Source organism: Cydia amplana, chromosome Z (assembly GCF_948474715.1).
Source record: "Cydia amplana chromosome Z, ilCydAmpl1.1, whole genome shotgun sequence".
Classification (NCBI taxonomy): domain Eukaryota; kingdom Metazoa; phylum Arthropoda; class Insecta; order Lepidoptera; family Tortricidae; genus Cydia; species Cydia amplana.
In genome coordinates, this window is record NC_086096.1 from 13,450,150 (window position 1) to 13,474,258 (window position 24,109).

Here is a 24,109-nt window from a genome sequence, read left to right on the forward strand (position 1 = left end):
TTAAACTACATCACATTACAACTACGGGCCTATTTGCTATAACTTGCTTATTTTAAACATGTCTACACAAAATTCCAATCTGCGTAGGTACTAACATAACGATATAATAGGTAACATTAATAACAAATACTAATAAAATGATAGGTAACATTAATAACAAATACTTAGTCAAAAGCACAATCAAATAAACTTTCTTATTACCTATAATTATAACGAGGATATAATTAACTCTGTTATTCCCTTACTTATTTATAAATAAGGTTATAACCTTGCGTAATACTATTTTTGTAATTTAGATTTAACTATTTATATATATTGATGTACCTACTATTTGATTTCCATGAGATACAATATCATTTTCACCTCAGCAGCTCGAACAAGGGTACTTTGATACTTGCTCACTCAGTGAGCAAAATGCGATTTTGCTCACTGTTTTTAAGTAGCAAAGTACCCTTGTTCGAGCTGCTGAGGTGAAAACTTAATTGTTGGTATATCTTAAGAAAACATGAGTGAATAGGTAAGTGATGAAGAAGTAATACATTTCTCGGGTTCTCTAATATGTTCTCACTGCTGAGGTGAAAAGTTTTGTGAACTACACGAGATCAAAGTTATTTACATCTCGTGTGCTTTTGAGTTCCTTACTACGCTCAAGATTCTAAATTAGATTCACTCGCTACGCTCGTGAATCTATTATAGAATCTTTCGCTTGCACGGGACTCAAAATAAGCACTCGAAGAAATATCAAACTCTGATCTCTTGTTGTACAAATAACTATTTTCTACAACCATGGCCACAAACATTATTTCATCTAAGATAACCTTCGAATAATTTTTAATTAATTTTGGAAACATTTAAAGGTGTAAAAATAAAATTAGAATGTTTACATATATACTTCACGAGACTTCAAAATGTATACAAATTCACTTAAGGTAACTGGTGTTTTGTAATGTGATAAAATAACATGTTTCAAACCAACTATTAAGTTGTACCTTCATTTTTCTCGCAGAATTATAATAGGATCTTCAATGTCTTTTTTAGGGTTCCGTACCCAAAGGGTAAAACGGGACCCTATCACTAAGACTCCGCTGTCCGTCCGTCCGTCCGTCCGTCCGTCTGTCACCAACTGTGATAGATAGATAGACAGTTGAAATTTTCACAGATGATGTATTTCTGTTGCCGCTATAACAACAAATACTAAAAACAGAATAAAATAAAGATTTAAGTGGGGCTCCCATACAACAAACGTGATTTTTGACGGAAGTTAAGCAACGTCGCGTCGGGCGGGGTCAGTACTTGGATGGGTAACCGTTTTTTTGCTTGTTTTGCTCTATTTTTTGTTGATGGTGCGGAGCCCTCCGTGCGCGAGTCCGACTCGCACTTGGCCAGTTTTTTTCTACACGGTTAACTGTTACTCTTCATACTAATTGAATTATTCTAATGTAAAAAACTGACTATCACAATATAAATCCCTGACAATCTACCATGTGTAACTTTAAGTGAATTTGTATATTGTGAGATAAATAAATCATATCATACCATACCATATCAATGTGTCATAAATGTGTACACTATATGTTGTAGATTTTCGTAATTCAGATGAAGGCCATATAATATATATTTAAAGAAAAATAAAAGGGCGGCATTTTTTTGCCAAAACTGTACGTTTTGTAAAGATAACGTAATTGAGTCAAAATTTATTTTTTAACTTCAAGTCTAAGCACGTTATTGTTACTTAGATATTAAATTAAAATACCTGAAAAAAATCAAAAGATAGGTTTGTTTTCAGTATCATTTAACATTAACCTATAGACCTTAGTGATCGATGTTTAGTATTATTTGTGTTATAGTACGTTTTTTTTAATACATATATGTAGTAGGTAGGTAATATTAGTCTTCAACTAAAAATAGTATATCTATAAAATCTCCCGATAGGTAGTTCACAACAATATTTAAATCCGTTTGTGAGACATTTCAATCAATTGTACAGTGGCCATCACATATATCGGAGCGTTCAAGATATTAACACATATTTGAACACGACTCTATTGTCAAGGCGTTAGAGTGCGTGTTCAGATATTGTGAACACCTTGGCCGCTCCGATATATCTGATGGCGACTGTACAAGGTGGATGTATAGAATATTGTTAATAGTACTCTCTCATTTACTTTTAACACGAATGTTTCATCTCAAACAAAGGAATAAACTCTATAACAAAAAAAAGTTATACTAACGACAACTAAAATATTTCTTATAATGAGAACTCAAGTAAATTGCACATGCGTCCATGATAAAGCGACGGCGGTAACCAAAAATATAAATCCTAATTATTTATTTGACTTATTTTACATTATAAAAAGCGTGTCGGCCAATACAGCAGAACACAACACACGTACAGTAAATTACAATCCAGAGTCTCTATCACTATGAAACTATACACCGTATAGATACAAACTACATAAAACTGTTTTCATTTCACACGATGTATAATTTATGTCACAGTGACGTTGCAAATTAAATCGTAAGGATTCTGATTCTGAGCAACGAAACGCAAGCTCCGAGCGCGCACGCACGACGCTGACGCGCCGAAACCATGCGTTTGTTTTAGTTTAGCCAATGTATGGCGGACGGCCTCAGCGTCGAGCGTGCAACTCGGAACGTACGTTTTCTCCAATATGCTCGGAAATGTTCACCTTATTGTAGCAAAAATAGTACGGGAAGTTCTACGTTATTGTCAAACTCTAATTTAAAAAAATCAAACTATCGCTGTCCTGTTCTAGCGGACGGGAATGAAAAAAACACTACAGTAATAACTTATTACTGTAGTGTTTTTTACTTTTTAAAAATAAAAAACGCAAACAGCCAATTATTATAGCCGCGAGCCGCGTCTACACGACCCGATCAGCTATCATTTCAAGCTATAGGATAGAGTGAGATAGTAAGATAAACGACCTTACTTGTCTCGTTCTTACAAGACCGTTGTGCTAGTGTATGATCGTGAGAATACTGCTTAATAAAATCAAAGATTATTTTTATATTTTTTTAAGGATCTCATCCGTGTACATAAAGTTTATATAGTTTGTCAAAGGACTTTCTCATTTCAAACATAGACAGAGAGAATCATACTATCTTTGTCTTACACTAGTACTAGCACCCAAAAGAAAAGGATGGGTATAGTTTTCCTGGTTCTTACTGACTGACAAATTGGTTTGACCAACTATATTGCACAATTATATTGAATGAACGAATATTGAATGATACTGAATGGCAGAATAAGTTTGTGCCCTAAACTTTTAAAAATTAATTTTAGAGGGAAATTGTTTTTGAAATTTTTGATGTGAAGGTTCGATTTGAGTGATGCTTCATGCTTAAATAATTATTATTTTACCTTATTTCCTCGCATGTTTGGAGAAAAGCACTATATATGCCTCGGCAGGAATAGCAATTCGTGGATTCGTCTTCTTTGTCGGACTCCGCTTCGCGTCGTCCGAAACTCATCCACGAATTGCCCTTTCCCGGCCTCTGCAATAATGTACTATTTCTCAAAAATGGACGGCAAAGTCGATGTTGCCGGTTAAAAAATAGGTCGCGAAGTGCGTAGTTTATGGTCATTAAAAAAATTAAAAAAGTTAAAAACATTGCAGTCTCGATTTCGGGACTGCAATGTTGCATACAAATTCCATCATTTAACGAGTTCCAAACTTTTTAAAACTTTAAATGGCCATATCAAATGAAGGCATAGGTCCATTAAACAGCCAAACAGATGATCAGTACTTATCATTATAATGTTGGTACCGCGACTATTTAGGTGTCTCAAATACGTTGGCGTATTTTCAGCAGAAAAATACACTTCTTTTTTAAAAAAAAAGGCGGCAAGCAAATCTTTTTAATGGTTTTACTTTTTTCTGTGAAAATTAGAACGTTGCTTCTGTAAAATATTTCTATTTCTTGCACCATTTTTGAGAAAAGCACTATATATGACTCGGCTGGAAGGCTACTTGCTGGCTTCGGATTCAATTAAACGGACTCCCAAGGTCGTCCGTTTAAAACGAATCCTCAGCCTGCAGGTAGCTACTTCCGAACCTCGACAATAATGTACTATTTCGTACGTTCGCTTACGTTTCTATATTAGCCTGGAGTTGTAATTAACTTGTAGAGTATCGTGCGCGCACTCGGGTCGTTATTGATGGTGGTGCAGAGCCCAGGAGCTAGGCTACTGACGTGGAGGGCTCGGGCTCGGGCTCCTCGTCGGGCGGTGGCAGCGGAGCATCCTCTTCATATATCATCACCAGTTTACTATATTTCCTTTTTCTCCTCGCGCGCTGTAATTGTAACGATAAATGATAATGCGTTTTAGGGTGAATAGTTTATAAACAAAATAACTAATAAGAGTAATAAGGAATCGCGTCACTAATAATAGTATTTTATGCAACCGTTGTTTAAGAGAGGTCAAAAAAGGCGAGTGGAGTGAGTAACAATTTAAGGCGAAGCCGAAAATTGTTAATAAAGACGCCACGAGTATTTTTTGACTCAGTTAAACAACGTTGCATACAATACTTTTTCTACGACCAAGCACTTTGAAATAAAATTGTAAATTTAACAAATATTTTTAATTCAAGAAGTAGCAAAAATGGAGGGTACGGGCGGGAAAAGAATGAACTAATGAATGAAATTTAAAAAAAAACATGTCTATGGTTTACTTATTTGTCGGAGATGACATTTAAAATATGGTCGGCAACACTGTAATTCATTCAATATTTTTTAAGTGGTCATTACACGAAGTATCGTAAAATCGCCAAAAAGATACTGCGTGTATGCACAAATACTTTTTTGGGGAATAGACTAAAGACTTGTCTTGACAACTATAACATAGGGGTTTAAAGGTGTGTGTACGACCTTTTAAATGACAAATAAAAGTACGGAAGTAGAAAAAATATTTAAACGATAATACGCTCCAACGCCGTTTCAGTATATTACGAAATGCGTCATTTCTACAATATTTCTGTTACGTCCTATCCATTTCATTACACAATAATATAATTATATAATGTCGACTTTGATAGTTTCTATATTGGCCTTCGTGATACTGATTACGGCGTTATTCATAAGTCTACAGTTGATGATCGTCGTTTGTCCCTCTCTATGGTATGCCAACGTTATGACGTCAGATAGGGACAAACGACGATCATCAACTGATTAAGTTAGCAGCCGTTTATGAATAACGCCATTACAATATAACTCAACTATAACTGATAAAATCCAAATTCAGCTGGGACAAAAAAATTAAATTCCATTTGTGCCCAGCGGGGACATAGATCCTTCCCACCTGTGCCCGCGCCTGTTACGTGGAGCTGGGACAAATGGGAATACACCAAAACGCTATCTAAATTAAGATCTATGCCTACTCTTATGGCGTTATTCATAAACGGCTGCTAACTTAATCAGTTGATGATCATCGTTTGTCCCTATCTGTCGTTATGCCATAGAAGACAAACGATGATCATTAGCAGATTAACTTAGCAGACGTTTAAGTGTGAGGCCTGAGTGGACGCTCGAAGCGAAGCGTTCGGCGGGGCGTGCAGCGTGGCGTCGGGCTCACAAGTGATTTGAGCAGCGTGCACTAAGGCCGCTCCTATACGCTTGCATTTGTTTAACATGCACGCCGCACGCCCCGCCCCGCTGCACGCCCAACTCGAGCGTCCACTCAGGCCTTACACTTAATACCGTTAGTTCTTTTTCTTCTTTGTCAAAGTATAAAGTGTAAACCCTTGTTGACGACCGGTCTGGGTAGTGGGCCTGTGAAGCCGCGGTCCTGGGTTCGAATCCCAGTAAGGGCATTTATTTGTGTGATGAGCACAGATATATGTTCCTGAGTCATGGTTGTTTTCTATGTATTTAAGTATTTGTATATTATATCTGTCGTTGTCTGAGTACCCACAACACAAGCCTTCTTGAGCTTACCGTGGGGCTTAGTCAATTTGTGTAAAAATGTCCATTAATATTTATTTATACTTGGTCAACCAGATCTTGACAGTAGAAAAAGGCGGCAAATTTGAAAAATGTAGGCGCGAAGGGATATCGTCCCATATAAAATTTGAATTTCGCTCCTTTTTTTACTGACAAGATTTGGTTGACCAGCTATATTTATTTGTTACCTTGGGCAGGGTGTTAAGGGGCAAGTGGTGGCCGTCCTCGCTGGAGCTGCCGGAGCTGGTGACGCCCTCCTCGAGCGTGAGGCGCGCGGCCACGCCCTCCAGCTGCAGGTCCATGTACAGCTGGCCCAACTGCTCGTTCACCAAAGACGGCTGGAATCATTTAACCGTTTCATTCCGTGTTCCATTTTTGAAAACTTTCGACTGTGGCGACGGCGACGAACAATAGTTTTTTTTATTTTTATGAATGGTATCAGTCGATCAGGTTTGTTTTGAGGATCGTCTGTATGGGACCCATTGTCTTAAAGCAATACAAAAGTCACAAATGATGGTCAAAGTCTGGCACCCGCACTTTACTGACGAAACGCTTCATAGAAATGGCAATACATCGTGACGTCACCATGTAACGTTAGAAGCCGTTTCAATGTATGGAAAACAAGGAAATTGCAATTTTGTCAGTGAAATATTGCGTTTATGTATATGGTTGCTATACAAAATAAATAAAAAAAAAAATATTTTTTAAAACTTTAAGGCCTTGTATTTTTTTTATTCCCATATATTTTTTACATTTCCAATATATTATGATAAATTGCTCATTTTTTATCTATTTAACTAGATATAAAATTCAACATGTGCCAAATACCCTATTATTTCATGACAAGACAGGCGTACCTTACGTCATAGAATATGATGGCACGCCTATCGTGTCATACGCCACGCGTTAAAAACATTGATGACACGCCTGTCGTGCCATCCGCACCGAATCGGTAACTATTGAGTCTCACGATATAGGGACGATGATCGTACAGATGTAGTGCATAATCCTTTACTGTACCATAGTATTTTCACGTTGTTCGTATTTGTGATGGTACTTCAGTCAGTGCCAGTACGTTTTGTAGACGTTCGTACGTTACCGTGAACATACGATGGCAAAGGATTATGCACTACAGCTGTTATTATTGAGCGTTTAAGTACAGAAGACTGCAATGTGTTATGAAACGGATATAATATCCTTCTTATTACTATGCTTTCTCATTTCTACGATTGGAATACTTGTTTTTTTTAGATACAGTTTTAATAATAAAGCTAAGGACTTGACGGAATCTTACCTGTTCTAAACCGGCCAACTTATTTTTATCTGATATTAAAACTTCATCTAAGCTCTTTGTTACGACCTGATATTTGTATATCAACTCTGATGTGACGCATACCTGGAATGAAATAATTAAATTACAGTATAGTAAGACACCAGCACACAGCTAAAATAATAAATAAATACGATAGTAAATCTGTTTGGTTTGTAGATGTTTGCCTAGAAGCTAGCATTAAAAAAATACAAATGCAGTTAATCTAGATATCACTGGCAGTTATTTAATAGTCTAGTCCTCCTATCTAGTCTTAATTTTTTCAATATTATTATATTATCACGGTAACTTAAATCACATATGATTTTTTTTTTAAAAGCACCTCTAATCTCTATATTATATTACAGACAAAAAATCAGTTGGCAAACAAGTCGCACACTAGGTTTAACCTTTTGGACGCCAATGACCGATATATCCGCATCGTAGGTTCAACGCCAAAGACCGATTAATCGGTCACATATCACAGAGCAACATAGACCTACGTGCATATGCATAAAGTTCAATTTCAGTTTTGACACTTCGGTGACGTGGCGTCATCGTCAGCGTGACAGCTTTTGTGTTTGACACGGCGTCGAAAAGGTTAAAAGTACATATTAGTTTTATGTTAGCAATGTGAATAGTCATACTTGTTCCATCCAAGGTGGTTCCTTTTTTCTCCTCTGCATTTGTTTGTTGCGGGGATTATCGTTGCCTGAATTCGTCGCGCCAGACTAAAAAGGAAACAGTTTCATATAAATACAAACACACACTATTCTCAAACCTTGCCAAGCAAAATGAAATTTTATTTTGTCAACACAAAGTTCAAATTAGAATGGAACAGGATACCTTTTTATAGGTCTCTGGGCGGCTAGAGGTTATAAAAACTCACAGCATGTAAGTGTTAGCGAAAATTGAAAACACTTTATTTATCCATTTTCATGATAAGAAATATTGTAGTTATGACGAAAATGTTCCTGCTGTTAGTGCCCCGTCTTTCTAAACAAAATGACTTGGCAGGTTCCATTAGTCCTAAGTAAACACACATTTTCAGCCATTTTCTGCAATAAAACGACTTAAGTTTTTTACAGATAATTTACCGGGTTCGATCTTGGGTCCCCCGATCGATATATTATTTACTTAAAATCTTTCTTCTCATGCAATTTTGAGGCCTAATGGTTCCACAAAATTTGTCTACGATTGTCTCATACAGTTTCCAATTTACCTTCACTTTTTGAATTTATCACTCAGGATGGTAAAATTGGTGCAAGTAACAAATGACTCCGGTACAATGAGTATGATTGTTAGATGCTTATAAAGAATAACATTTAGTGTAAGGCCCGAGTGGACGCTCAAGTTGAGCGTGCAGCGGGGCGGGGTGTGCGGCGTGCATGTTAAACAAATGCAAGCGTATAGGAGCGGCCTTAGTGCACGCTGCTCAAATCACTTGTGAGCCCGACGCCAAGCTGCACGCCCCGCCGAACGCTCCGCTCCGAGCGTCCACTCAGTCCTTACACTTAGAACGGTTCCACCAAACTGTTTGTAAGAGTTCGCTAAATTTTATTGTATGGAAAGTTTCATAGTAAACCGCTGCGGCGCGCCGGCTGGCGTTGATCAGCCTGTCAAGTGCGGATGTTGCAACTGTCACTTACACTGTCCGTCTGGTTCTGTTTGTTCTTGGCGTCGCCGCTGTCCTCGGCGCTGCCCGAGTCGGTCTTGAAGAAGGAGCTGTAGAAGGAGGAGTAGCTCGACTCCCCGTCCGTGTGCTCCACGGTACCCTCGCTTTTCATCTTGCTAAATTTTATTGTATGGAAAGTTTCATAGTAAACCGCTGCGGCGCGCCGGCTGGCGTTGATCAGCCTGTCAAGTGCGGATGTTGCAACTGTCACTTACACTGTCCGTCTGGTTCCGTTTGTTCTTGGCGTCGCCGCTGTCCTCGGCGCTGCCCGAGTCGGTCTTGAAGAAGGAGCTGTAGAAGGAGGAGTAGCTCGACTCCCCGTCCGTGTGCTCCACGGTACCCTCGCTTTTCATCTTGCTAAATTTTATTGTATAGAAAGTTTCATAGTAAACCGCTGCGGCGCGCCGGCTGGCGTTGATCAGCCTGTCAAGTGCGGATGTTGCAACTGTCACTTACACTGTCCGTCTGGTTCCGTTTGTTCTTGGCGTCGCCGCTGTCCTCGGCGCTGCCCGAGTCGGTCTTGAAGAAGGAGCTGTAGAAGGAGGAGTAGCTCGACTCCCCGTCCGTGTGCTCCACGGTACCCTCGCTTTTCATCTTGCTAAATTTTATTGTATAGAAAGTTTCATAGTAAACCGCTGCGGCGCGCCGGCTGGCGTTGATCAGCCTGTCAAGTGCGGATGTTGCAACTGTCACTTACACTGTCCGTCTGGTTCCGTTTGTTCTTGGCGTCGCCGCTGTCCTCGGCGCTGCCCGAGTCGGTCTTGAAGAAGGAGCTGTAGAAGGAGGAGTAGCTCGACTCCCCGTCCGTGTGCTCCACGGTACCCTCGCTTTTCATCTTGCTAAATTTTATTGTATGGAAAGTTTCATAGTAAACCGCTGCGGCGCGCCGGCTGGCGTTGATCAGCCTGTCAAGTGCGGATGTTGCAACTGTCACTTACACTGTCCGTCTGGTTCTGTTTGTTCTTGGCGTCGCCGCTGTCCTCGGCGCTGCCCGAGTCGGTCTTGAAGAAGGAGCTGTAGAAGGAGGAGTAGCTCGACTCCCCGTCCGTGTGCTCCACGGTACCCTCGCTTTTCATCTTGCTAAATTTTATTGTATGGAAAGTTTCATAGTAAACCGCTGCGGCGCGCCGGCTGGCGTTGATCAGCCTGTCAAGTGCGGATGTTGCAACTGTCACTTACACTGTCCGTCTGGTTCCGTTTGTTCTTGGCGTCGCCGCTGTCCTCGGCGCTGCCCGAGTCGGTCTTGAAGAAGGAGCTGTAGAAGGAGGAGTAGCTCGACTCCCCGTCCGTGTGCTCCACGGTACCCTCGCTTTTCATTTTGCTGTCTCGCGACGCCGAAGACCCTGGGACGGCTTCATTACTCTATGGGTCAAGAGATTGAAACACATGCATGTTTATTATACTGGGTCAACCAAATCTTGTCAGTAAATAGGAACAAAAAAACCGGCCAAGTGTGAGTCGGACTCGCGCACGGAGGGTTCCGCACCATCAACAAAAAATAGAGCAAAACAAGCAAAAAAACGGTCACCCATCCAAGTACTGACCCCGCCCGACGTTGCTTAACTTCGGTCAAAAATCACGTTTGTTGTATGGGAGCCCCACTTAAATCTTTATTTTATTGTTTTTAGTATTTGTTGTTATAGCGGCAACAGAAATACATCATCTGTGAAAATTTCAACTGTCTAGCTATCACGGTTTGTGAGATACAGCCTGGTGACAGACGGACGGACGGACGGACGGACGGACGGACGGACGGACAGCGGAGTCTTAGTAATAGGGTCCCGTTTTTGCCTTTGGGTATGGAACCCTAAAAAACTATACTCATCCTTTTCTTTTGGGTGCTAGTACTAGTGTAAGACAAAGATAGTATGATTCTCTCTGTCTATGTTTGAAATCAAACAGACCTTTGACACGCTATAGTCTTGTTTTACAACAAGGGTCAAATTAAAAAGAGGATATTTGTGTATGTAGGGCAAAGGATGACCCAAACGGAGATGGCGGGACAACTTTGATACATTCTGTGCGGAGTGGCGGGAGTGTGCATAGGACAGAGTCAAGTGGCGGGAAAGAGGGGAGGCCTTTGCCCAGCAGTGGGATACACCAATAGCACAGAATAAGTAATAGTATTATCATACAGAACGGACACGCACCGTCCCGCCCCGATTCGGGTTACCTCGCCCGCGACTGGCCGCGACATGAATGTGTGCGTAAGTCGCTCTACTGAGATTCCGTCAGGATTCCGTCAGAAACTCAATGACGCGTGTACAGATGTGCCGCGCACACATATAAACGCAAATCATTTTTGATGTATGGCGTGTCCGCCCTGTGCCAATAGGCTATTTAAAAAAAGTGTGTATGTTGGGCCTTACGAGGATTAATAACCCACAAAAAGCTGTCTATTATTACTGAAACTAAATCAATATTTATTTAAAGGGAATACAGGCTCAGAGGCTCAGGCGTTTGTCCAAGGTTTGTCATAATACTAGTAGTTCGCCCCGAAATGAGAACTCGCGGTTCGCCAAAATGTTAGATCATTATTTTAAAATTGTAAATTTAAAAACTATATTATAAATGTATAAGCCGAGCACTTTCATTTCATACCAAACTCGACCATACTTTCTTGCAAAAAAGATGACCAGAATAGCAAGACCCCTCACAAATAGCGTTTTAGCCTTCTAAACTCTTCTAGCTCAATAACCCCTTGATCGAGCCTGCTCATAATTTAATGACTAAAATATAATGCCCTCAACTACACGTTTACCCAATTTCATTTAAATTAGAACAAATTTACTTAAGTTATTGTGTATCAAACTATCCTCTGATAGTTCAGCTTAAAAACATCGAAATGCCGGTACGTGCCCCTAGCCAGCCGTGTGCTCCAAGTTGAATGTAAGAACTTCGCTCGCTCGTTCGATAAAACATACCCTGTTCAAAGCGTCGGTGGCGGAACATATGCTGGTGTTGGCGCTCCTGGTGAGCGGCGCGGGCGCGGCGGCGGCGGCGCGCTTCTTCTCGCGCAGCGCCGCCAGCGGCGACTTGCCGGGCGGCTTCAGCGGGGGAACGGGCTCGCAGGCCTGCCGTCACATACACAATTCAACACTTCCATACACTAGTAGTTCGCCCCGAACTGAGAACTCGCGGTTCGATAAAATGTTAGATCATTATTTTAAAATTGTAAATTTAAAAACTTTAGGTACCTATTATAAATGTGTAAGCCGAGCACTTTCATTTGATACCAAATTCGACCATACTTTCTTGCAAAAAAGATGACCAGAATAGCAAGACCCCTCACAAATAGCTTTTTAGCCTTCTAAGCTCTTCTAGCTCAATAACCCCTTGATCGAGCCTGCTCATAATTTAATGACTAAAATATAATGTCCTCAACTACACGTTTACCCAATTTAATTTAAATTAGAACAAATTTACTTAAGTTATTGTGTATCAAACTATCCTCTGATAGTTCAGCTTAAAAACATCGAAATGCCGGGACGTGCCCCTAGCCAGCCGTGTGCTCCAAGTTGAATGTAAGAACTTCACTTCGCTTCGCTCGCTCGTTCGAATATAATGTCCTCAACTACACGTTTACCCAATTTAATTTAAATTAGAACAAATTTACTTAAGTTATTGTGTATCAAACTATCCTCTGATAGTTCAGCTTAAAAACATCGAAATGCCGGGACGTGCCCCTAGCCAGCCGTGTGCTCCAAGTTGAATGTAAGAACTTCACTTCGCTTCGCTCGCTCGTTCGATAACTTGTATTTAATGCTGATATAGATAGAGCAGCTCAGTTCCAATGAGTTTTTCGAAACTTATGTACGAAATATCATTTGATATTTACCAGTCGCTTTTCGGTGAAGAAAAACATCGTGAGGAAACCGGACTAATCCCAATACGGGCCTAGTTTACCCTCTGGGTTGGAAGGTCAGATGGCAGTCGCTTTCGTAAAAACTAGTGCCCACGCCAATTACTGGGATTAGTTGCCAAGCGGACCCCAGGCTCCCATGAGCCGTGGCAAAATGCCGGGACAACGCGAGGAAGATGATAGATAGAGCAGCAAAGTGGATCAACTCAAAACATATAAACTACATTAGATATGTACCTAAGTACATATAATATTTTTCACCACACCAGCTCATAAAAGCTCTCTTCAAAAACTGATGAGGAAGTAGGATGTTACCCACAAGAGTGGCAAAGTAATTTGATGCAAATTTTGATTATTTTGAATATTTAATAGCATTCATTTTTAGCATTACTTCTCGAGACCTTTCTAATGACCCAAGATTTAATTTTCCGCCGAATAGTGCCTTTGGCTAGCTTTCGACTGCATCATCAGAACAGCTTCATGTAAGCATATTATTGCATTGTCAGCGGAATTTCAGAAGTACGAGTACTCCAAGTTTCAACTGAATCAGATATCAGGAAATGGTTCAAATTTAACTTACAAGATTTCAAACACACGTATACTGTACATATATGTAACCGGGTTCTAAAACTACATTGTGGGTTAGTGGTGAGTTGTAATATACATACCTCCTCATAATTGCGCTTCGTTAGCGTCAGACTGGTCTGCGGGTTGGAGAATTGTGTCTGCATTACGTTTTGCTGCATCGTATAAGGCGTCTGATGATTTATCTGCGACACCATGATCGGGGACCCGAATACCGCTTGCCCGTACATCATGTATTGCACTGAAACAACAATTAACTACATTAATAAAAATGATGGTGGTGCTAATACTGCTAGGGTATTTGACTGTATTTAATAGTTATTTGTACAACAAGAGATCAAAGTTTGATATTTCTTCGAGTGCTTATTTTGAGTCCCGTGCAAGCGAAAGATTCTATACTAGATTCACGAGCGTAGCGAGTGAATCTAATTTAGAATCTTGAGCGTAGTAAGGGACTCAAAAGCGCACGAGATGTAAATAACTTTGATCTCGTGTAGTTCACAAAACTTTTCACCTCAGCTGTGAGAACATATTAGAGAACCCGTAAAATGTATTCCTTCTTCATCACTTACCTCTATTCACTCGTGTTTTCTTAAGATATACCAACAATTAAGTTTTCACCTCAGCAGCTCGAACAAGGGTACTTTGCTACTTAAAAACAGTGAGCAAAATCGCATTTTGCTCACTAAGTGAGTCAAAATGAGCAAAATGCGATTTTGCTCACTGTTTTTAAGTAGCAAAGTACCCTTGTTCGAGCTGCTGAGGTGAAAAATAAATTAATTTACACCATGCATGAAATAAGGCACCAGAAGATTAATAGAGAAACGTAGACATCAGTTATTTTTAGACACAATTTCTATTTTAAAACCCGTGTAAACTATAAATAGTACGTTATTTGATTGTGACGTCACATGCTAGTGTTTCATATAAATTCCATTTCCATAGTAGCAAAAACGTTTTGACAGTTCGAAAAAAGAAACTGATTTGACTAGTAGTCAAATACCCTAATATTTAAAAGAGCCCACTGATTAACAGTCCGCCGGACGATATCAGTCTTTCAGTTAGAACAAAAAGTTGACAGTTCCGAACAACTGACAGGTCGATATCGTCCGGCGGACTGTTAATCAGTGGGCCCCTTAAGGTAGGTACACAATAGGAGAAATATCATAGAGATATAGTGCGTCAAGCAAATCTTGTCAGTAGCAATGTACTGCAAATTAAAGTAGGGTAATGTAACACTCAAAGAGCAGAATTGCGCTAGGAAAAGCAGCAATTTACATCGAACCAAACCGTGTTTATTTTTCCGCCCTTCATACGTCAGTTCGAGTGAATTATCATAACCTCAAATTTTAGTAATGTTTACCGTCAACGAGCATGATTGTACATTGTAGGCAGCTTAGCTTTGCTTGAGGTCATGCATAATCTTGGTATTTAATGGTGACAGCAGAAATTTCTCTTGAAATAGAAACGATTCAGAATGTAAACAATAAGATGATGGCTGTCATTCACGATCCACATTCCACAGATAACACACAGATGACACGCGATTTTGGAATTATTCGAACAGTGTTGCTAACCCGCGATTTTTCAAATTTGCCGCCTTTTACTACTGACAAGATTTGGTTGATCCAGTATAGTAAGACAAGAGTGCTCACTCCATACATCAGTTAATTAATTTCAGTGTCTACATCTAGCATCGATAAGCGGAACTATCAGTACCTCTACTTGACAATAGATGTAGCAGCGACCGGAAAGTCTTATGCTGTTGAGATAAGACTTTCCGGTCGGTGCTACATCTATTGTCAAGTAGCAGTACTGATAGTTCCGCTACTCGATACTAGATGCTAATAGTCTTTTTGGTACTAAATCTGATGTATGGAGTGAGCAATCTATGTATTTATTTCTCTATGCACGAACAGAGTACTCACCAGCCGGGGCTTGGAACTGCATGTGTGAAGAATTAGGCTTGCTGGTATCGTGCGCGCTCGTCGTCGACGTAACCGGCAGTGTAGAGGACGCCACCGTCGTTGGCAAGTAATACACAGGCACGAAACCTGCAAGTTTATTGTGCTTTACTTAATCGGGACACGATACCGAAGGCTTAAAAAACAGGTGTTTTACTCTGTAAGTGCGTTGTTCGATATGTAATACCTAGTATTAAGTAGATATATTAATTTTAAGTTAACAATGTACCTACCAAATAGATGAAGACTAATAAAACTATGAATAGCTTCAAGATAATATTTGCATGCTTAACCAGCAAAATATGTTTCTGTACGGGAATATCTTTCCAATAACACCTTGTTATACCATATTTTATGCGAATAAAGAATTTTCATGTTCATTTTCATTTTTCATTTATGCCCTTAAAAGGATCCCCGCTATTTTTGTTGCGTCCTGTATAGTGCTTTTCTCTAAACATGGGCAAGAAATCAAATTTTATTTCTAGAGAAACTACGCAAATATATAAATAACATGTATATTTTATTACTATTTCTTCGTCGGAACATGAATTAAAGTAACAAAATTAATAACAATAATATTATGGAATGATGTGTTTGTTTGGCTTACCTGGCACAGCAGAAATGGGACTGACTAGCGGCATTTGCTGCGGCATGAACGTGTTCATTCCGTTCACGAAATTCTGTGGCCACACAGACGCCGACGTAGCTGTGGAATTCAAATAGAAAACGTATAAATACAAGTTTTCTAGACAATATTGACACTGACCAGCAAAATGACCAATGCAGCTGTGAAAAAAGGCCGATGATATCAAACATTGCTGGGATTCACCCTAATATTGATGTTTTACTAATAACAAAACAAGACTGCTCCGTTAGACTTCGACCATGCTAAGTTCGCACCTTGACACTGAAAATGCATACATCCCTTACTTGATATAGCACGTAAACTTGGATTAGTGTGGATTTCAAAAGAATTTTTTTATAGGATCATAGTTTAAAGACACGTTAGACACGTTAGCCTTGAAAATCTACTAACAGTTTGTTCCTTGAGTTTATCTCACTACTATGATTCCCTGACGTGCATATCTAATCTTCTGCCTGACTGTTCTGCCGTTGTAATAAATGTGAACTTAGGCTAGGTTCACACGGCAACGTCCTGCACGTTTTTTCACGTATTCGATTTTAAACGTAGAACCAGTCGGGTGTTCACACGGTAGATTTTCATTCGTTTAAAAACCGTTTTCGCGCCGAATAGCGACAGTTTTGACGCAGTTGTCGCCGTGGGCAGACGTCTGAGATGGATTCACGCTTCATCGTACTTTTATTTTGGCATCGATGGCGATAACGGTTTCGCCACCGACAAAATAGAAGGTTTTGGCTACATCCCACAATATAAATGAAAAATCTATGCGTAATAAAATATTTGAAAATTTATAGGTACCCTAAACTTAGGAATGATGAAACAAAGTTTTTCAATTTATTTCGGATGTCTATATAAAGTTTTGATCCACTAAATTAATTAATACATCGTTATCTATAGAAGATTCGTCAACCATTTTGAAATAACCTCGAAATTCCAAACAAAATACGTGTGATCCCTCCGAAAAACGCTCGAGTACTATAGACGCTTGTTCGTTAAAAAACGTATAACATCGTGCCGTGTGAATGAAACAGAACTATACAACTCGCCACTGCAAACCTAATACGGTAAAGTTCATTCGATTTGCTTGACAAGTCCGGTGAGTATCCGTTTAAACGTATAAAGAATGTACGTTTTTTTGCAGTACTAACGCCGTGTGAATGGTTCTATGCACAAAGTATGTGCCACTATATATCCGTTAAGACGTATACTGTAAAAAAACGTGCAGGACAATGCCGTGTGAACGAAGCCTTACAGCCGGTGGCGACGGAGCCGGACGGCAGCGCGGGCGCGGAGCAGGCCGGCTGCCGGCGGCGCATCTGCCGCGACGACGGGCAGTGCTGCTTGTTCATGCCTGCTTCCGCCTCCAGGGGCTTCGATGCACGCTTCAATCCGTGCGGCTGTCAACATACAAGTTCCATTAGTAAAAAAAACCGGCCAAGTGCGAGTCGGACTCGCGCACGGAGGGTTCCGCACCATCAACACAAAATAGAGCAAAACAAGCAAAAAAAACGGTCACCCATCCAAGTACTGACCCCGCCCGACGTTGCTTAACTTCGCTCAAAAATCACGTTTGTTGTATGGGAGCCCCACTTAAATCTTTATTTTATTCTGTTTTTAGTATTTGTTGTTATAGCGGCAACAGAAATACATCATCTGTGAAAATTTCAACTGTCTAGCTATCACGGTTCGTGAGATACAGCCTGGTGACAGACGGACGGACGGACGGACGGACGGACGGACGGACGGACGGACGGACAGCGGAGTCTTAGTAATAGGGTCCCGTTTTTACCCTTTGGGTACGGAACCCTAAAAACGAATGGATATACAAAAATATTAAGACTGAACAGACGGCCGTTAGCGCACTGACATATATTTAAAGGATCATTCTCAGTAGATCCATTGACTAGATCCATCATGTATCTACTGAGATATTTTTTTCTCGATTGATCTGCTGTGTAATAAAATGGATCTAATGAGAAAATGTAGTCTTAATAGATATATTAATATACATTTAATTTGGGCAAACCGCCCAGAAATAGGAGCCCCGCGGGGCTCCCGTCTAGTTAAGTTGAGAACTCAACATTTTGAGAATTTTCTAGTTAACGGATTTAGCGAGAAAAGTACTATTTAGTAGATCCACATTGTTCAAAATTGGATCAATTGAGAAAATAATATCTCAGTAGATACATGATGGATCTGGTCAATGGATCTACTGAGAATCATCCTATTTAAACAAGTAACAGCGTGAGGACGCAGCCTCACGCACACATATGCAACACTTCCTCCCCCTAGTTACATAACTAATCTAAAACAATTCTTAAAAATACTTCTTAAAACTAACATTTGTACGCTTGCGTAATATTTTTTTGGGGACTATTGGCGCATTGCTTTCTACATCTGGCAAATCTGGCCTCTGGCCTTCTGCTTCCGCCTCATTTCACACTTCGCTCTTTGCCTTACTTTCTCCCTCTGCGGGGTATTCCGATGATGGGAGAAATTAAGGCAAAGAGAGACAACTTGCTCGAATCTCAAAACGTGAAGACGGCAAAAGTGAGAGGCCGAAACAATGATTTATAACTCAAGATAGGTTATAGGCGTTCCAAAATTGAAGCGCTTAACTTGTGACAATTTGTCACAAGTTGCCTTTAGAGGCGGCTGGACAAACGAGAAATGTGCACGTGCTAACGAGCTCCCGCACACCGAAAGAGCAAGAAACGACCTTATGTTTAACAACGAATGTGACAAAGATGGATGGAATGAGAAAATTTATCAAAAATAACAGATTTCTTCGTAGGCACAGAAATAAATATGGAAGTATTTTTTGTGCTGCTCAAGTATGAGTATAACCTATCTATGGTTATATAATATCATTGGTCCGAAATAGCGAAGCGGGCGAAGAATTTATAACGATTTAAATAACTAATCCACCACTGACCTGATCTGCCAGGATAGCGTTGGCGGCGGTGGGCAGGAACGACGCGTTGCAGCGCACGAGGTGATCGCGTTTCTTCTGCTTGCTCTCGTGGTTCAACTTGTCCCGCTCCTCTTTATTAGATGGTCGATTCTCGCGATGGTTCTTCACGAACATCTTTTCCATTTCGGAATTGTGTCTGTTGGACCGGTAAAAAGTCTATTCAAAAGAGATTTCAGAACATTGAGCGCTAGTCGCATTTTATTTATCTAAATCGTGAAAGGTATTTTTAAGAACGATTTACGTATGGAGTTCTTCAAAAATTGAGTGTTCAAGATACATTGCACAGTACGGCATACGTCAATCTCGCACTTAAATACTTATTACAAACTGACGTGCACAATATCAGACGATAAAAGCTCTTTTACGGTCGTCTTAGCGATCTTAAGGTCGTGGCTTTTTAGAGTCGGTGACAAGTCTGACCCTTTTTTATAAAGCTACATGTTACAAGTTTACTAGTGTAAAACTTAAACATTGATGAGTTTGACAAACGAAGGGCCCTTTAACCAGTATTGACTAGTAAAAGGTAACTTAATGCTTTATAAAAAGGAGTCACTCCTGTTGTCTGAAGTTGCTAGCGTCTATAGTTACGGTAACTCCTTGCTACCAACTCATCACTCGCTTATAATTATGCCGTACGCTTACAGGTAGGAATAGACTATTGGTAAGGTGCGAAGTCGGTGGAGGGGGAAGTGGCGCTGATCGTCACAAACACAGGTAATCTTATGGAATGTCCGCCATTAGTACTAGTGGTAGCCGCTTGAACTAATTTTACTCCATAAGATTTAACGTAAAAAGTCCGCCAAAATGAGGGCAGCACCAGTCGTGCACCTAGCGAATAGTATGTATAGTAGGTATAAGCGCTGGTGGCCTAGCGGTAAGAGCGTGCGACTTGCAATCCGGAGGTCGCGGGTTCGAACCCCGGCTCGTACCAATGAGTTTTTCGGAACTTATGTACGAAATATCATTTGATAATTACCAGTCGCTTTTCGGTGAAGGAAAACACCGTGAGGAAACCGGACTAATCCCAATACGGGCCTAGTTTACCCTCTGGGTTGGAAGGTCAGATGGCAGTCGCTTTCGTGAAAACTAGTGCCCACGCCAATTCCTGGGATTAGTTGCCAAGCGGACCCCAGGCTCCCATGAGCCATGGCAAAATGCCGGGACAACGCGAGTAAGATGATGATGTATTCGCTAGGTGCACGACTGGTGCTGCCCTCATTTTGGCAGACTTTCTACGTTAAATCTTATGGAGTAAAATTAGTTCAAGCGGCTGCCGCTAGTACTAATGGCGGCCATTACATAAGATTACCTGTGTTTGTGACGATCAGCGCCACTTCCCCCTCCACCGACTTCGCACCTTGCCAATAGTAGGTACGAATGATTTACTTGTTCAAGATGGATTCTGTAAGTCTTATGGGCTGGTACTCGTGCGGCTGTGCCACGAGGGTCTCCTCGGAGATGAGGCACGCCGTCTCCGCTAAGTTCACCTCCACTGAATCGGAGGAGTACTGGCTCACAGGCGACGTACATTCCCTGAAGGTAACAGATTAACATATAAGACAAGACAACAACATATTCCCAGGTCGTTCTGTACTATTTTCGATTAAATTTAAATATTTAATTCTGTACTTTAGCTAGTTCTGTAGTTAAACCAGCAATAATACTAAACCCTAAGTATACAATAAATCGCACTTAACTTGCACATTTGACTTACCCACTAAACATATTTTGGCCTTTACTTGGGACTAAAGTCATATCTGTAACGAACGCGCCTCCTTCGCCGAAACCATCCTGATGGCTGTCAAAATACCTGCGAAATTACAATGCGGTTAGCCACTTGCAATTTTGTGATATTTTTGCCCTAGTTAGTTACCCTAACTTACCTTTTTACCTTAGCGTAATATAGGTATTTGACAGGGTGTTATAGGAAAAATATTACAAAATATTAATAATATCGAGCAATAGACTACCTATAATATCGACTACTATTCCTGGATCAAAATAATCTGAATGTAGGCCTATACGTCGATCTCAAAAGCGTTTCTATCTTTATCTATTGTTCTGTGTTTGAGCATTAACATCCTGCAGTTTCACCTTCGGCCTACTTGTGTAATTTCAAAACGGGTTTTTGAAGACGTTTCACGTCAAAACATACTAAAAAATGTGCGAAGTACGGAACCCGTGGGGCGCGAGTTCGACTCGCACTTGGCCGGTTTTTTAAATGTATTAACAGAAGAACGCGTTATCTTGTCAAATCGCATGCATCGCAGTGTACTGTAACTAACTGTACTGTACAGTAGGTACACTGTACTATACCATACCACATTGTTTCATGCTTGCTGTGTGGCTACCACCAGTTTGGCACTGACATAAACGCCATCGAGAACTTAATTTACTTTCTACGCATCTCGCTTGTACTCGCATATTAGTGTGAGCGAGATGTATAGAAAGTAAATTACGTTCTCGAAGCGTATATGTCAGTTTTGACACTGACAGTGATTCATGGTACGGGCTCTGGTCATACATATGTACGTGTAACTATAGTTCGTTTTTTTAGCATTAGAAATAAGGTAAACAATCTTGATGTGTCTTTTAATTGAGAAACACATTTTAAAAATAAGTTACGGCAAATATGTAACAATTATGAATCTAATACGATCATTCATATTCTTCTGCTTTCATAAGTAATAGTTACCGATTTTTAAAAAGCGTTTTTCAATTAAAAGACATGTCTAGATCGCTTACCTTCTTTCAAGTTCTTTCTAATGCCAATAAAAACGAACTATAAATTCTTACCGTTTTAAGTTGACGTTATAATTCAACTGGTTGTAGCTTAAAAGAGTCCCTGTGCTGGATTTGCTGTCATTGTACTCGTGGTGTGGCGATATCCCCCCTAACATCACAGAGTCCCGTTCCTAAAACAAAACAGTGAAAACGGTCCCGTTATACTACTCCCAAAAGCATTGAAATCCGGTCACTTATTATAGACATGACATTTTCATAGACAGACTGTTTGAGTAGCCAGTTAAGACAAGTGCACGGGCAAGTAGATAGAACTGTAAATAGTACAAACCATAAAACTTTCCTCTTCTCTACTGGGAGAAGTGTGAGTGTACTCGTATGGTCACGGTGTACTACCAACTCTATTCAGTTACCACTGTGATCTCAATTGTGACATTTCATTCATAATAAGGGTAATAAGTGTAATAACGTTAGGAAAAAACCGGCGTCTTTTATATGTGAACATTACAGAGTGAACCACTTGGACACATTTTTCTAAAGACTTTTATCATAAATATAACTTTTTAAGAACTAGGTTTTAACATAGGTACCCCCGGGTACCATTTATTTTATGATGTAGTCCATTTATTTTCTGATGTCCACAGGAAAGGCTATAAACCTTAACTCATAGTAAAAAAGTTTTTGACCCATAAGCGAATAAGCAACTATGAACTTACAAAATAGCTGTTATCATTCTCTTGTATTTCTAGCCGCAGTTCGTCCTCCACCTTTGGTGGGTCTGCAATCAGGGTTTCCATGAAAGATGCTAGATCCTGGCAGCGCTTAGTCATTTGTTGTTTGACGAGCTCTGCCGGTCTCGCCGGGACCTGAAACGATAGATAACTTGATTAAGGCCCACTTGCACCAATCCACTAACCCAGGGTTAACCGGTTAAACCTGGAGCTACCATGGTTACCAGTACCATTTGACACTAGGGTAACGGTTTAACCGCTTAACCCCGGGTTAGTGGGATGGTGCAAGTGGGCCTAAGAGGAGGCGCAAAGCGGGCAAATCAGAAGGAAACTAAATATGGCGCGGCGCGTGAAACTTGCGATGGAAGATATGCCTGCCCTTCGCACGGATATTTGCCATTTATCTTAATTGCTCTGAAAATAAACTTCTGTTCAACATTTTTCTGGTTAGATCCTTCAGCTATATCACTAGCTATTTTATACTAAAATTATACTGCTATGGTATGCAGGGTAACGAAATACAATTTAAAATAAATGGAAATTAGACATGCTTTCGTGATTTTTTTCTATCGAGGCAACTTTAACTTTTTAAGGTTTTGGTTGGAGTCTGCCCTTGCAAATATAGTCTAGTTTCCGTGTGAATTAATTAATGGCTTATGCCCTTGATTAAAATGCCTATAGTTAAATATAAAATCTACAATATTGCCTACATAGCCTAAACTCAATTGGTTACATACCTCGTTCAAAATCCTGACTATATTATTTTTAAGGTCTTCGATTTCCATATTATCTTCGTCGGAAGTCTTGGTTGTTGTTGGTGGCGCTTGAAAAACATCTGGGTTGGCTGGACCCTGTAATAATTACATTTTGATCTAAAAATATTCCTCTCACATAAGTGACATAAATAACATAACACACAAAGTAATAATAAATTTACTCCTTTGGGCACTTTAAACCTTCAAGTTTAAATATGTAGGTACAATTTCTAAGGGTATGTGGTTTTAAATGATCGCGTAAATATGGCATGATAGCCTCGACTGACTGATTCATCAACGCAGAGCCAGAGAGAAATTAGAAGCTATTTTGAGAATTTCAACCCCTATGGCGTTAAAAAGGGGATGAAAATTTGTATGGGATGAAACTTCATAAGAAAATTAATTTCACCTTTTTTTATTCAGCGTTAATGAATTCATTATCTAAGGACGTAAAACGGGTTGAAAGTTTGTATTTACAAGGGGATATATTTCCATATATTCTTGCATACCTCAATCACGTAATGTTTTCCTATAACGATCTCAAGTTTACGCGACCACGGATTTATAAAAGACGACCACTCCGTTTCAAGCTTAAGGTAGTGCCCATTCTGAGCCAGCATTCTGAAAAAGAAGAGGTAATAAAACAAGGGCAAAGCATGGTCATGACAAAAACTTTGAAGCAACATTGACCACTAGTCAAGTATATGAAAATAATATAACATATATTTTAAACTTCAAAAAAATCCTTTAATTGTAACTGAATATAGGGTACATACTGTAATTGCTCCTATACTAGTAGGTATAAGTACAGTGACTACTGATGTGCCGTAGGAAAGATTCCAAAATTGCGAATGTTCCACATATTATGTCTAATGATTTCAGAAACTTTTGATACAAGCAAGGGC

General features: G+C 40.0%; 1 protein-coding gene across 1 annotated transcript in view; it reads right to left on the reverse strand.

Annotated features, from left to right (window-relative positions):
• Window positions 1-4,195: 4,195 nt before the first annotated feature.
• LOC134661196 (period circadian protein) overlaps window positions 4,196-24,109 on the reverse strand; it is a 46,246-nt gene continuing 26,332 nt past the window's right edge. Inside the window, exons 11-27 of the mRNA XM_063517165.1 lie at window positions 23,714-23,825; window positions 23,187-23,300; window positions 22,435-22,584; window positions 21,773-21,891; window positions 20,691-20,786; window positions 20,363-20,509; window positions 18,938-19,112; window positions 17,255-17,399; window positions 15,967-16,065; window positions 15,324-15,449; window positions 13,479-13,636; window positions 11,873-12,022; window positions 10,128-10,310; window positions 7,921-8,004; window positions 7,259-7,360; window positions 6,153-6,302; window positions 4,196-4,319 (exon numbers count right to left, since the gene is read on the reverse strand). Coding sequence (XP_063373235.1) covers window positions 4,206-4,319; window positions 6,153-6,302; window positions 7,259-7,360; window positions 7,921-8,004; window positions 10,128-10,310; window positions 11,873-12,022; window positions 13,479-13,636; window positions 15,324-15,449; window positions 15,967-16,065; window positions 17,255-17,399; window positions 18,938-19,112; window positions 20,363-20,509; window positions 20,691-20,786; window positions 21,773-21,891; window positions 22,435-22,584; window positions 23,187-23,300; window positions 23,714-23,825 — 2,224 coding nt within the window. The 3' untranslated portion in view covers window positions 4,196-4,205. The remainder of the gene's footprint in view (window positions 4,320-6,152; window positions 6,303-7,258; window positions 7,361-7,920; window positions 8,005-10,127; window positions 10,311-11,872; window positions 12,023-13,478; window positions 13,637-15,323; window positions 15,450-15,966; window positions 16,066-17,254; window positions 17,400-18,937; window positions 19,113-20,362; window positions 20,510-20,690; window positions 20,787-21,772; window positions 21,892-22,434; window positions 22,585-23,186; window positions 23,301-23,713; window positions 23,826-24,109) is intronic.